The 14,187-nt window shown below is 38.5% G+C and overlaps 1 protein-coding gene across 4 annotated transcripts in view; it reads left to right on the top strand.

The window, feature by feature from the left end:
- The window catches only part of LOC110833612 (zinc-regulated GTPase metalloprotein activator 1), a 149,310-nt gene that overhangs the window by 22,918 nt on the left and 112,205 nt on the right, over positions 1-14,187 (top strand). For 2 of the 4 annotated variants that reach the window (XM_022071899.2, XM_022071900.2), the window contains exons 13-14: positions 11,459-11,582; positions 11,770-11,962. The exons of 1 other annotated variant lie outside the window; for it this stretch is intronic. In XM_022071899.2, coding sequence (XP_021927591.1) covers positions 11,459-11,582; positions 11,770-11,843 — 198 coding nt within the window. In that variant the 3' untranslated portion in view covers positions 11,844-11,962. Of the gene's footprint in view, positions 1-2,057; positions 2,359-11,458; positions 11,583-11,769; positions 11,963-14,187 lie in introns of those variants that run through there. One more of the 4 variants, XM_022071901.1, reaches the window with a different exon arrangement.

The raw sequence follows: 14,187 nt of genomic DNA on the forward strand, positions 1-14,187 counted from the left end.
CGCACATTCTTAATGTCGGCACTAATTAGAGTTGAGTGGTTAGATTCCCGCCCAGGCGAGGATTGAACCCCGATACTTATTGGACAGAAGGGCAAATGGTCTGGACGCTGTGACGAAGAGAAAAGTTCAAGGTTAAGAATTTTGAGCTTACTTTAATTTACGTTACCTTACGATAATTGGTTATTGAATACGTGTTGTACAGATGATATTTAAATATACGTTTTGTTTCGTTAGCATTTCAGGATTGGAGTGTGCATTTTATGTAAAAATGAAGGCATAGTAATAGTTTATAGAAATAAATTGTTGTTTAGTTTGTCAATTTATCACTAAATTCGTTCTCCACTGTTCTCCGTTGTCTATACTCACACTGAGCTTGACTCTGATAAAATCACCGACTATAATTGTCAATAGGATCAATTTGGAAATAGTTTGGGTCGGCTGAAACTCAATTTGAAAACCGCTGCAGCAAGCTTTGGTTAGTTTAAGGTACACCTAATGGGACCGTAATTAGCGTTAATTGGTGCGTCTGGCTACGTGCTACGTACACAAAGTGAACACCGGCTATAGAACGAGCTATGGGTATGTGCGGTTACCACAAGCCTCTAATTTGCGGGTTAATTTACAATTTTGTTTTGCTTTTAGAAAGAAAAACTTTGGACTCGTTCCTGTGCTAATTGCAGTTGTTAACACAATCGCGTCGCCTTTTTGTGGAAAACTGTTTGTGCAATGGTTTCACCTCAGCATGTTCAAGTTTACTCAAGTCCAGTCATTTCAGCGTGTTAACAACTTCCATTATTCAATCTGTATGTTAGTATTCTAAAACCAGCGTAGATCAGTGTGAACTATATTGCTGATTTACGTGTATTATCCAAGATTTGCTTGATATAGACCCGTTTTGGCGTAAACACGCCCTCATCCGCGCTGGATCATGCTGTCACAAAACATTTTTGTGACGTCCGGTACTTTCAAACATTATCCAATCTCGTGTGTTTTACGCCGATCTGTTAGCACAGACGAACACACTGGTCAGGTCACCTAAAGCGTTGAGTCACAAGTCCCGATTTAAAGAAATTATATAACTCTGAAATAATCCCGCGGAAGCCATATTGAGCACTTAAGAAACGTAGCTTTATTGATTAGGGAATTATATTGCCTTTAAATCGAGACCTAATTATGAATCAGTTCATCTGTCTGATACAGCTACTTGCAAATTAAAATTCGTTTAATAATATATTTCCTAAATCGTGGGGAGGGGTGAGAAATGCGTTTGGGATTTTCTTTTGATGAAGTGTCGTTAAATGGTACAACATTCTGTCTTAATCGGTGCTGATATTCTCAGTTGCATAGTTTATATTTTGTGGGATGTCATCTGTGGGTTTATATGGGTTTTCTTAGTGGGCCCTGTAGGGTTTCGAACCTTTACCTCTAAGGCTGAACCTCTAGATCAGTGGTATTCAACCTTTTTTGTTCACGTACCCCCAGATATAATTTCTTTTAAACTCTGTACCCCCAAAGTTGTTGGTGTATAATTCAAGTTATACGTAGTATATAATCTACATCTAAAATAAATTAAATAAATTACATTACTGATTATTCAGTGTTTATCATAAAATAATTTTTTTTTAAATTTCACGTACGCCCTAAGATGTCTTCGCGTACCCCAGGTTGAATACCACTGCTCTAGACCACCAAGCCTCCTGTTAATATGAATATAAGACTCACTTCTTACCTTATGAATAGCGTGGAACTGAAATTCCCCCTGTTTTACGTCACTCTGAATTTCCCAGAGATATAATAAACATTTAAAATTTGCATATAATATACACGCTTATACCCAATTGAAATGCATGTGTTCCTTTATATGTCACAAAGAATTTTGTGTGTGTATAACAGTCGAATGCAGCAATGATAACTGTGGACATAAGGCCAAGAGGGAATGAATATCCATCACCTTTAAGGATAAAGCTACCCCTAGAAATCTGGTTTTTACCCCCCTCATACTTGGTTTATTGTTAGGTTGCAACAAACCTCCTACCCTATTCAAGTTTAATTCACAGTTTACCGACTGTGGAACGTCTCTGTATGTAGTCGTAAGCTCCAAGCTGAACCCAGATCAGCCGAGCGCCATAATAGAAGAGTTTGCTCACTAAACCAAGTTGCGTGGCATTCAGTTGGAAAACACGACACTAAATCGACCTGGATGTAGCCAATGAAGCAGCCAGACAGTTTGTAAGGCAGACAGTTGAATTCGTATCAAAATGGACCTTACATTTGTTCTGTTTAAATGGGCCCTATTGTACTGTGTTTGAATGTAATCGGTGCAATGTTAAGGAGATCAATAAATCGTCTTTTAAAGAAGTCTCGCTTTTCTGACGAGTGCAGAGTTTTTACTTTCGTTCTGTGTCGTGCGTGTGTCTGTGTTTTTTTTCTATCAAATGTTCGAGAAATATTATATTCTAATTGGAAAATAAGAATTGAGATTTGCAATTAATTAGTTTTGCTCAGGGGTTACTTGGGGTGTAAGTGGCAGTGGTTGAAGGCTGGGAAAATTTATATCGAAAATTAACATTTTATTTTTAAAAAAAAATACAAAAAATTATTTTTCGGTTATCTCAAAAACGTTAGGCATCTCTGCCACACTCTGTATAGTAAGAAATGACCGTCAAGGTTGACTGTGCGATGTGCTATAAGCTGAAGTTCTGTTCTGATTGTGGCGACTCTGGTAGCAAGAAATGCAAAACGAGGTGGTTTGTGGTACAGTGGAGTCTGAGTTTGGTTTCATTCCCCGTGAAAATACTTTTGACATTTAATTTATAAGATGGCTGTCCTCTGGGTTGTCGCGCCGTGTAGTCTGTTATAAGTTTACCGACGTTTCAGAGGTCCTTGTTGCCTCCTACACATTTAATTTAGTTATAAGTAAATTTTGTATATATTTTTTTCTGATTTGAGTGCGATTTGCAAAGAAAGTGTTTATTCCCGTTAAATTTTACGGGCCGTACATACTACGGTATCGTAAATACGCCTCGTACTTCCGTCACAGCGACCATATGCTGCTCCCACTAGGGTCTTGGAGTCTTAATAGCCGCCAGTTTGTCAACACGCCCTGAGCCCATATTTGCCAACGATCCTCCATTATGGTAACAAATCCTCGTCTCTTTTGAGGTGTGCGTGTGTGTTCGCTTATACTCAATTCGCAGCTGTCCATATTCGGCCTCTGACAATGGGCTCTGGGCATGTACAAAGAAGCAAAGATCCCCATGAATACGGGACCTTAGTAGACCTCATCCCCTCTGCATTCATGGTTCGTCCCAGAAGATTTGAGGTGAAAACATGTCCATTATGTTGACGTAATTTAGTGTTGTGTAAGCACTAAACGTCGGGCGTGGTAAATAAATATTTAATGGACTGTATGTCTATATATATATATATAGAATGGACTGTGCTCTGTGTTTTGTAAACAGCGATTGGTTGGCGTTGCTCAGACTTCAAATCATTATATTGAGTATGTGATATTTTAGATCGATTTGTTTTGTGGAAGTTAATCCTCAGGCGCATTTCGGCATAGGACAGACAATGCCTGACTTTTCTTATGACTTGGAGACGTCGCTTTTAATTAGTATTGGTTTTTTCTACACCCTTTGGGTACCGATTGACCTTTTCTTGGGGATTAGAGCGGCTACAGCTTGAAGCTGATCACATCTTCGTCTAGTGCTGAGCTATACCTCTAATCCTTCATACGCCACCGTGACATGATAATTATATATTTTTTTTTATATTATCGATTGTCTTGAGGCATATTTGATGTAATTGACGTTTCGGTAGTTTTTGGCGTGCCCCCATTTTAAAGTTTCGGGAGGTGTTTTAATTTTAACAGATGTGAATTGTGATGGTTGTAATCGAACCCGGGACATTTTTGATACCAGGTTAGTATGGTAATCGCTAGACCACTGGTTTAGTGAAAATTTATTACATTTTTCAAAAATCTAAACGGGGCTCAGAGAAAGACATATACAGACATGGTAATCTTATAAATGTACCCCCCCCCCCCAAAAAAAAGGAAAGAGAGTAGGTTAATTAGACATCAAGGAAGCAACAGTTTAACCCAGACGTTGTGACAAACAGAGCTGAACAAGTAGGATGGGTCTGGGTTGTATCGCCGTGTAGTCTGGTAGAAGTTCACCAGCGTTTCGGAGGTCCTTGCTGCATCCATCATCAGGGAGATGTGGACTGAACAATACCTGGCTTTGATCAGCACTGTTTAAAACTCACCCTGGTTCATAACGTTGCAGTATACATCCGTTAGAAGTGCCGTCTTGGACCAGTATTGATCAGCATTTCACACAAAACTTTTTTAATGAAATTTGTATTTAATATTTCGTTCCGGAGAAGCGTAAAAAAAATATTCTATGGTCGGAATTCGTGTAATGAAATTGAATCAGCCCACTTTTCGATTACCCGTGTCGTCTCCCGTTTCACAATTCCACACACATCTCACGCGAAAACAACGCCTTTCAATAATACATGTGATGTTGGCTGTCCGTACATTCCTGCTGCGAAATTACATAGGAAAACGTGGCTCCAATAATACGATGACTCTGGTCAGTCCTTGGTATATACAAGCCTCGGCTGTGACCGCAAGGACGAACAACTAAAGGCCTTACTCTTCTTTTCACCCTTCCTAATAATCACTATCGCACGCTCGGCGTAGACCTCATAAAACTCTCTGCACGGTCGCTAAGGCACGTAAGAGACCATGTTGTATTGGACAATAGGCGAAGTCGTATTGAAGTCCCAGAGATGAGTCAACTCGACGTACTTACATTTCTGCTAATACCGTTCCTATAGAATGACTTCGACCTGGAAGACCGTGGTTTGATGTCTGTCTGTGTAGGGATTTATCTCCTCGTCATCGTCCAGATGGCTCCCTGGTCTACCCAGCATCCATTGGTCACTTGTGGCATATTCGTCCATCAATAATAAAATAGATTAATAAGAAATAATATAAGGTAGTATATTTGCGTCATATTGTGAATTAGGTTAATATTTTAATATTTTCCGTCAAATCACAATTTTAATAAGATAATAAAATATAAAATATTTAAAATATCATTTCACGTTCCGTATCGAATGATCGATTAGTAATTTGTAATTTTCCAATTTGTAAATCGATCATTCGATACGGAACGTGAAATGATATTTTAAATATTTTATATTTTATTATCTTATTAAAATTGTGATTTGACGGAAAATATTAAAATATTAAGAAATAATATGTTAAGAGTTAAACTTTTCCCACCAGACCACACAGAAGTATGCTTAATATCGAGTTTATATGGAAGTAGGTAGTTATTTTGTGTCTGAGATATGAAGTTGCTTTTTTTTGGTTTTTCGTGTTTTATCAGCTGACGTCCTACTACGTTTTGACCAGTTTTTCGCCATCTTAGTTTGAAAAAAAATATACTTGTATTTTACGGAAATATGCCAAGTACAGATTAAATCACGTTGGTAACACCAAATTCACAAGGTACAATCGAGAAAATTAATTTTCAGAAATTAAAGCGAACATGTGTGCATAGGTAAATAATTATTTTACGGTCAGAAGTAAAATCTGTAATTAATATAATTATTTTGGTATAGTCTGTACACAGATTCACATTCCTAGTATTTAGTAAGATTTGGGATATTTTATTTGGTGGTAGGAAGACCATGTGAATCACAATTCTGTCACTTCGACGATGTTTGGTTTTCTTGGTGCCTTACGTGGGCAACCTTACGGAAACAAAATCCTCTATGTTCAACTGAATTTCCCGTGTGACGTTTCTGTATTCAACAATTTCATACCAACCTTCACGAAGGAAGACCTCCAAAGAAAATAGTTCCTACTTTGAAGTAATTTTGTGTAAGTATCAGATTCTAAAAGATATTATTATAATTTATAATATAAATATTAAAGTCAAGAAAATATTTCCTTGTGTGACAGCCATTTTGATTCTATGATACCGCTGGGTTCAGCTTGTCATGACCAAAAGACGTCTTATCAGGAATTGTGAGGTTATGACGGTTATCAGAGATATATGTCGATAATCGACTATCGATCCGTATAAAATGGAAGAGTAGTACGAAAGGATTAAGAAGAAGAAGAAGAATTGGAGATTTTAACGTGATAGGTTAATGATTACGTAGCGTAGATCGATGTTATTCGTATGTTGTGGTGACGTAGTTTAAGAGTGTCGATATGAAGGGAATTTTCGATTGACACGTCAAATTCCAGTTCGACCGTTGCTTTGCCGATGAGTGGTTGTGTGTGTCTGAAGTGTTAATTTATAATTAATATAGCAGTACGTCCGATGTGGATTGAATTGCAGTTTTAATTTATCTTTGAATTTTGTATTCGGAAGAAAGAAATTATAAATTGTAGTCGTATGCATATTTCTTTGAAAAAGCTACGGGTTTTTTCCACGCTGTTCGTTAAAGTTTTGACTCTTCACATCGGAAAATTGAATTAATTTAGTGTTTCCAGACGTTAAATATAATACTTCTAAATGCTGTGATGAAGTTAATTTGTGGTAATGGAAATTCTGTTCTTCTGCTAATGAGTTAACACTTTTTAGCAGGTTAACATAGCAGCCATATTGTGTCGCATGAGGGCTGCAGATGTCAACTGGCAATGTGATTTGTCGGAGGATACACTGTTTAACGTCGAATTATATCAGGCAGCCGTGTTTATTTAACGGTGGTGACTTAAAAGTTCAGATTATTTACCGTCAAATGGGAAATGAGTGTGGTAATATTTACTGAATTGGTAAAGGATACGACGAATTTGATCGTAGACGATACACACTGCGTAATTTCAAGGCAGGTACAGAGTAAAACCATGAGAAGTCCAATCGGTTAAGATCTGTGGCGATGTGGTTGATGTGTGTTTCAGTTGTTTAGTGAATACACGTTCTTTGTGGTTACTGTCAGCGGAATTTCCAGGAGACAGCGAAGAGAGGTCAGTAAAGTGTTTGTTGGATAATGGTTGCAGAAAATGATATTTATTTTGAGGCGTGTACATTAATGTTTTGCCAAATTGAAAATATTTGACTACGAAACTGAGGAGTAATTTTGTTTTCAAACGAATGTTAGATGGCGGATGATTGTTTTAAGGAAGGGATGATTTATTAATGTGCCGACATGTGTGGAACTGTAGGTCACATGATTAGAGCCCAGGACGGAATACTGATATAATGTACAACGAAATATGTGGTGAAGAGTTCAGTTTTGCTGTGAGGTGGCCATGTCGTATGACGCCAAAACTTTTCTAACGTTTCTGTGTTCTGTGTGTGTCAGGTCTGCCTAACTCTCGTCTGGTTCTGGGTCAGTTTTATAAATTTACATTGTCTCTCAGGATTCGTGATCAGAATAGTATATGGCTTAAAGAATATTGACATTTGGAAATTTAATTACGTATTGAGTGCTGATTATTTCTTAAATATTTTCATAGATTTTGATAAGAAAGTTGGTTTTAAAAGTAATAAACACGGGAGACGGGTACCGAAACAGATAATATTTCGATGCGATGTTATTAATGAAAATTAGGAATACAAACAATCCTATAATTTTACGTACAACTTTCAATTGTCTTGCGTTGTTCTTTACGGTTAAGGTAAGCGAAGAACGTATCTTGAGATACAAAGACGACTCCATTACCCATGATCCTCTGCGAAATTAATATCTAGATAATTTATAGAAGGATTTTAATTAAATTTGGTATGGATTTTATACCATAGGTTGATGGCTCAAAATGAATACTTTGTAACTTGCTTCAAATCGTGATGTTGAATGATGATGACTCATGAACATATGCTCATTACTGACCTACCATAGCCTTGTTATTATTATTATTATCTTCAAACTCACATGATTAAAGTCTTGAAATAATTTTATTTTAGTGGCAACATGTTTCGAATCTATTTATTGGTAACTATATGTACCACCTGCTTTGACATCAATAACTGTCTATTTTGCCTAAAGGGTGTTTTTGGTTGTATTATTCTCAGAATAAGAATTGGTTATTTCCCAGAAATGTGCTAATTATTTGATGTCTGTGATGGATACGTTTTGTGTTTTCTTTGAGGTACGAACTAAATATTTAAATATTACTTAAATGAGCAGCGTGCTTCGAAAAGTTTAATCGGGAGATCCTGCGTAAATTTTCTGCGGGGAATATTTCCTTTTGAAGGCTGTATGCAAGCTTTCAAAGTCAGCCTGTACTTTTGAAATAGGGGTAAGAGGAAATCATGATCTTTAACCCACGCCACCCACCGGACTGGTATAATAATGCGGCGACCGTCATCTGTCTCTAAGAGGTCTTAACATTCGCGGCATGATCCGGCAAGGAATGATGTGAATGTGTACAATTTTCATCAAACAACGGGAGAGATCTCTCCGCGTGAAAATAGACAGGGGCTGGAATGCTTCCTGACTGTGCATCCCATCAGTGTGCAGCTTGCTTTAATAAATTTTGCCAGCAAGTCCTGTAACCCACACACACACTGCCTAATCACAGCCAGTGTTACACGATGCGCGATATATATTGGAAATTACAGATGCGTCTAGTTAATTCTCGTGAAGAAGTTGAAAGGTCACTACAAAATTTCGGTTGGAAAACCTTAAAGGGGAGAAGCCACTCGGAAGACCAATGTGTAGATTGGTGGATATTAAAATGGATCGCAAGGAAACAGGGTTGAAGTGTGTGGTTTGGATTCATCTGGCTTAGGATTGGGACTCATGTTGGGCTCTTGTGAACACTGTTATGAACCTTCGGGTTCCATAAAGGCCGAATAATTTCTTGTAAAACTGAGGATGTTGATAACTTCTCAATGACTCTTTTCCGTGGAGTTAGTTGAAAATTATTATCTCATCTCAAGTGTCAACCCAGAATTACTGTATTTGTTCGGGCTGTTGTGAATAATGTCATGAAATTTCAGATTCCATAAAAAACACGCAGATTTCACGAGGTTAGCAACTGTCTGCGTCTCATGAAGTTAGGTTTCAGGTTAGTGTTTTTGAAAATACAGTAGAGAATATTTGAATTCTTTCCCCTGAGATTTTCCAGGCTTAGAACGTGTGATTAGGCAGTTGAGTATGACTCCGCCACCTCTGTCTCTGCGACTTCGTTCACAGTTGACGTTCTGTCTCTGCCCTCGTGCTGTGGCTCTAAAATAAAAGGAAGGAATACATGCAGCCTCACATCAATATTGTGTTTGGGGGGTGGGGGGGAGTCCCTGTGATCTGTGCAGACAAAGACATCGGTGTATGAAGTTTTATGACAGTGGCCCTCAAATTACAATAAGTTCAATAACAAAAACTTTTTTTTTGGGGGGGGGGGAGACTTACGAATCCGCGCCGGGGTTCTGCACTGCTCATAGACCGTCTTTGGGGCCCACCGAGCCCTTCGTCAAATTGGTTCCGGGGTTCTGTCCCTGCCGGTAATGAATCTTACCTCTCAACTCCATCTGGTGCTGAGATTAAGGATTCATGGATCTCTAACTCCGTACTGTTGCTTGAGCACAGAGACAACTTTATCTCATGATTAACCCTTTAAACCCTGGTGGTAACTATGTGTACCACCTGCTTTAACAGACAGTAATTCCTCATTTTGTCATTCAAGCGTATTTACCGATTTCGTGTTAACTTTAGAAGTAAATTTTCGATTAATTCCTTAAACAGCGTTAACCAGTTGATCTTCGTAATGGTGAGGCGTTGTGTTTTCTTCGCGGTACGGACTGAATATTTAAATATTATTTATACGAGCTGCGGGTTTAAAGGGTGAACCAGTTGATCTTTCTAATGGTGAAGTGTAGTGTTTTCTTCGCGGTACGGACTGAATATTTAAATATTATTTATACGAGCTGCGGGTTTAAAGGGTGAACCAGTTGATCTTTGTAATGGTGAAGTGTGGTGTTTTCTTCGCGGTACGGACTGAATTCTTAAATGTTATTTAGACGAGACTTGGCTCCGACGGGTTAATATAATTTCTATTCCTTTATGATTTTTCATTTCCTGTGCTAAAATTATAGTTCCAACTGCAACCACGTGCAATTTGAGATGCTGGGAAGTGTTTCAAGAAAAACTTGAAGGCGTTTGGTTTCTCGTTTGCTTAACTGTACGTTTTATCACCTCGTTTCACACCCCTCGATACTGAGCGCTGGTGTCTGGAATGTTTTAATACTCTGCAGTCAAATGAGAGGGTTGTTGTTCACGGGGTGGGAGACACGCGCGCGGTTGCACCAAATATTAATATAGCGAGGGCACGTCGTCTCGCCTAGACCAACAACACAATCAACCAGCAACCAGCCAGGCGGATGGATAAATAGACAAGAAACTTGTGATGATTGCTGTAAAAAATGCGAACAGCGTCCACTTACGATGTAATGGCCTGACCACGACATGATCTTCCAGTGTGTGTGCTGTGTGAGAATGCTCCTCGCATTGCATTTCTGCCGGAAATCTAATTTCACAAAATGTTATCGCCGCTACACGAAACAGAAATGTCGTATTTCCTTCGATCAAAATTATTCTTCGTTCTGTTTTCACACGAAGTCCATGTTATTGTTCAGTTCCGAATACTTCTATGGCCAAAGCGAAATATTAAAATATAATTTAATCTGATGTTTCACGGCGTTGAGTCCGAAGGTGACTGTCTTCTGGGTTGTTGTGACGTGTAGTATGATAGACGTTACCGACGTTTCAGAGATGTTTTATGCCTCCATAGAAGCCATCGCAGGCAGGAAGCATCTATTAAACTTCGATAAATTCCCAGCACACTACTTAGAACTACAACCTAGAACAGTGTTATTCAACCTTTTTTGTTCGCGTACTCCCCAGATATAATTTCTCTTCAACTCTGTACCCCCAAAGTTGTTGGTGTATAATTCAAGTTATACGTAGTATATAATCTACATGTAAAATAAATTAAATAAATTACATTACTGATTATTCAGTGTTTATCATAAAATATATATATATTTTTTTTAAATTTCACGTACCCCCTAAGATGTCTTCGCGTACCCCCAGATATAATTTCTCTTCAACTTTGTACCCCCAAAGTTGTTGGTGTATAATTCAAGTTATACATAGTATATAATCTACATCTAAAATAAATTAAATAAATTACATTACTGATTATTCAGTGTTTATTATAAAATAATATATTTTAAATTTCACGTACCCCCTAGGATGTCTTCGCGTGCCCCAGGTTGAATACCACTGACCTAGAAGACAGTCACGTTTTTACTGATGTCATTGGTCTTCTAGGCTTTGGAGTTGTTAGGTAGATGGACAACGTTTCGGAGAAACATACTGTCTCCATCTTCAGTGCCAGAATCATAATCCATTTCTGTAACTCTCGGTTAGTAGCCATCTGCAGGCAATGCCATTAACATAAATTACTTTGAGTTTCTTCTTTTCGCAGGGCATTGTCTCTCTGCGCCATGAAGACCGCCCTATCATGCTTCAGGCCGTGTACGATACGTATGATGTGGAACCAATTCTTGCAGATGTTTGGGATTCCCCCAGTTGCCGGTTTATCTTCATTGGTAGGTATCCCTTTGGCTCGTCCAGAGACTCAAATGCGGTCCCATCATCAAAAGAAATGTCATCTCCCATAATCATTGTCTCAGCTGACTACTGCGTCCTTATTTGAGCAATTCGCAACTTAATTCTCCTGTTTTGTGCAGGAACCGCTATCATGAGTCTTGAAGTCTTAATTCTTTCTCGCTTCAGGGCGAGGACTAAGGAAGCAGATCCTGGAAGACTTGTTTATTCGGTGTGCGAACCATGGGGACTCAAGCTCCTGACGGTGAGGAACAGTGTCGAATATTGTCTTGAGTTACGAATTCAGTACTCGCTTTTGAATTAAATATTACATTATAGCCATATCATAAGTTACTAAGTAATAAACACATTAAGTTATGTATATTGCGTATTTTCCAAAAATTTCTATTTCGACTTGAACACCATGTAACTTATTCCTTCTTTTGAGAAACTGACAGTCGTTGAGCTTGTCACGAAATTGGTTTTCTCTTACGGAAATCCTAAATTCTTTACATTACTCGTAACAGCCTGCAATTTGACCCAATCCTGAACCAATTGAATCCAATTCATTGATTATTTAAAATTCAGCTTATTCTCCTAACTGTACCCAGTGTAACAATCCAAAGGCGTTCTTTACTCCGCATTTAAGTGGCCTGTTATTGCACTAATGTGATCAGAGGTCATCGTTGCCCCCCCTTACGTAGGAAAAATTAGAGACGCATACATGGACTGGCCTATATAAATGTTTATCTCTCACGACAGAACATGAAGAACACCAAACATCGCGCTAGAATAAGTCTTACAGAAGCGTCTTTGGCACGAGAGTGAGACTTTACAATGAAATCAAAAATTGAAACCGGAATTACGCCCTCTGAAATTCAAAATGTGAAAACAACAGTAAATATACATGTAGAAGGAATGAAGACATTGAAATAACTATAAATACAACTTGAATAGAATTTTGTTTTAAATATAAAACGAAATGTTTTCGATATATTGATGGAATCCAAAGAGACAGACTTCCGAAACTGATAAGGAATCGTTAGCTGCTATTCGTGAAACAAAAAGTAGTCCGTATCGTGACAGTGGAGTACTGAATCAGACAACACAGCGACTGGAAACAATATTTCGGGACACAGGAAACGTTTGTCTGTGACGAGTGCTCGTTTAGCGACAAAACAGCTGAATTTTAGGCCGCATTCATTGCAACAACGGGATACGACTACAAGAGTTCATTATCTCCGTTTGTTTCTTCGTCTTGTGCGTGAAGGGGTTCAGTAGTTAGGGTTGCGTTTTAAATGGAACGCCCTGTATATATTACATGTGATATTCGTAGGCAAAGTCTGTCGTAGAGTAAAATGCAATATACCCTAATTTATTTTATTAAATGTAGGCCTAATATTTCTTTTTAAAAGTTCCTGGGCATTTTACTGTGTATATTATTTTTTTAGAATGGTTGTACAGTGTGTCAGATAATAACAGAAGTCGCGATTAACCGATCTGGGCCAAAATTAAATTCACGTGAATACTTAAACGTGATCCATACCGGAATTACTAAGCGTCTTCAACATCCGCTGAGAAATTTTGGGTATGGAACATGTGGATGGACGGGGCGCGTTCATTTGCGCCCCTGTGTGGGTGGGATTGGCCCAGGGGGCATGCGCCCAAGTGTGTAGTTTAGCTTACTGGGTGCACAGTTCTACGCAGGCGCCATTGTGTGTTCACGTACTCAACTCTGAAGAGGGAGACTGGAAAGAAGTTGGAAAACAATAAAGAATCAAGTGTTCGAGCGTTGGTAGCAACTGCTCTTAAGCAGACCCACTCCCGAAGGATCTCCATGGCCCAGTCCTTTGTCAATGAAATGCTGTTCCCTCGCCATAAAATCAGCTTCTCTGGAAACTGCGTGGTGTCTCGATAAGGATCAGGTTGTCAGAGACGTTTCTGGTAGAAATTGACCGACGTTTCAGAGGAGCTTACTGCCTCCAAAGTTAGTCATCGTCATGATAACGGAGGTACTATCGACCACATCGCAGAAATCAGCCATCTTCAGGTCTCAAAATTGTTTTACGTAAGTTGATCTTTTGTTTTTTAAAGCACACGGTACGATCAATTTTGAAGTTAATGATAATAATAATAATAATAATCTTTCCAGATCTACGTTACTATTCTAATTTGGTTGTTTACTGCTAGATGGCTCTGGAAGTCAAATCGGGATTGAGTAGAAATTGTTAAGTCAGTTGGCTGGTCACAAATGTACACTTCAAAAGACCAAGAAATCTCGTAAGTGGGGAGGTCGTGGGCCGAAGCACCATAGATGATGATGATTCAAATTTGGTTGTAGAGTTCATCAAGATTTTCTGTGGCGATATTAAATTTCTCTGAGTTCATTTTACGTTGCCTCAAGTCCATTATATTATAATCACGTAATATTACAGATAGTAAAATTATTATTTACGCAAACGGGCTAACAGACCTGGAAGTGAATGTGAATCCCCTTACAGTAAAAACAATTGTTTGCCTTCGAGGAATGGGTCTGCTTGCAGTATTATGAACAGGGTTATTGCGTCTTTTGTGAAGCCCTGAGCACACAACTCAGAAAGGAACCGG

The sequence above is a fragment of the Zootermopsis nevadensis genome, unplaced genomic scaffold, assembly GCF_977971745.1.
Source record: "Zootermopsis nevadensis isolate Lab colony 2312 unplaced genomic scaffold, Znev_1.0 Znev_ptg000015l, whole genome shotgun sequence".
NCBI lineage: Eukaryota > Metazoa > Arthropoda > Insecta > Blattodea > Termopsidae > Zootermopsis > Zootermopsis nevadensis.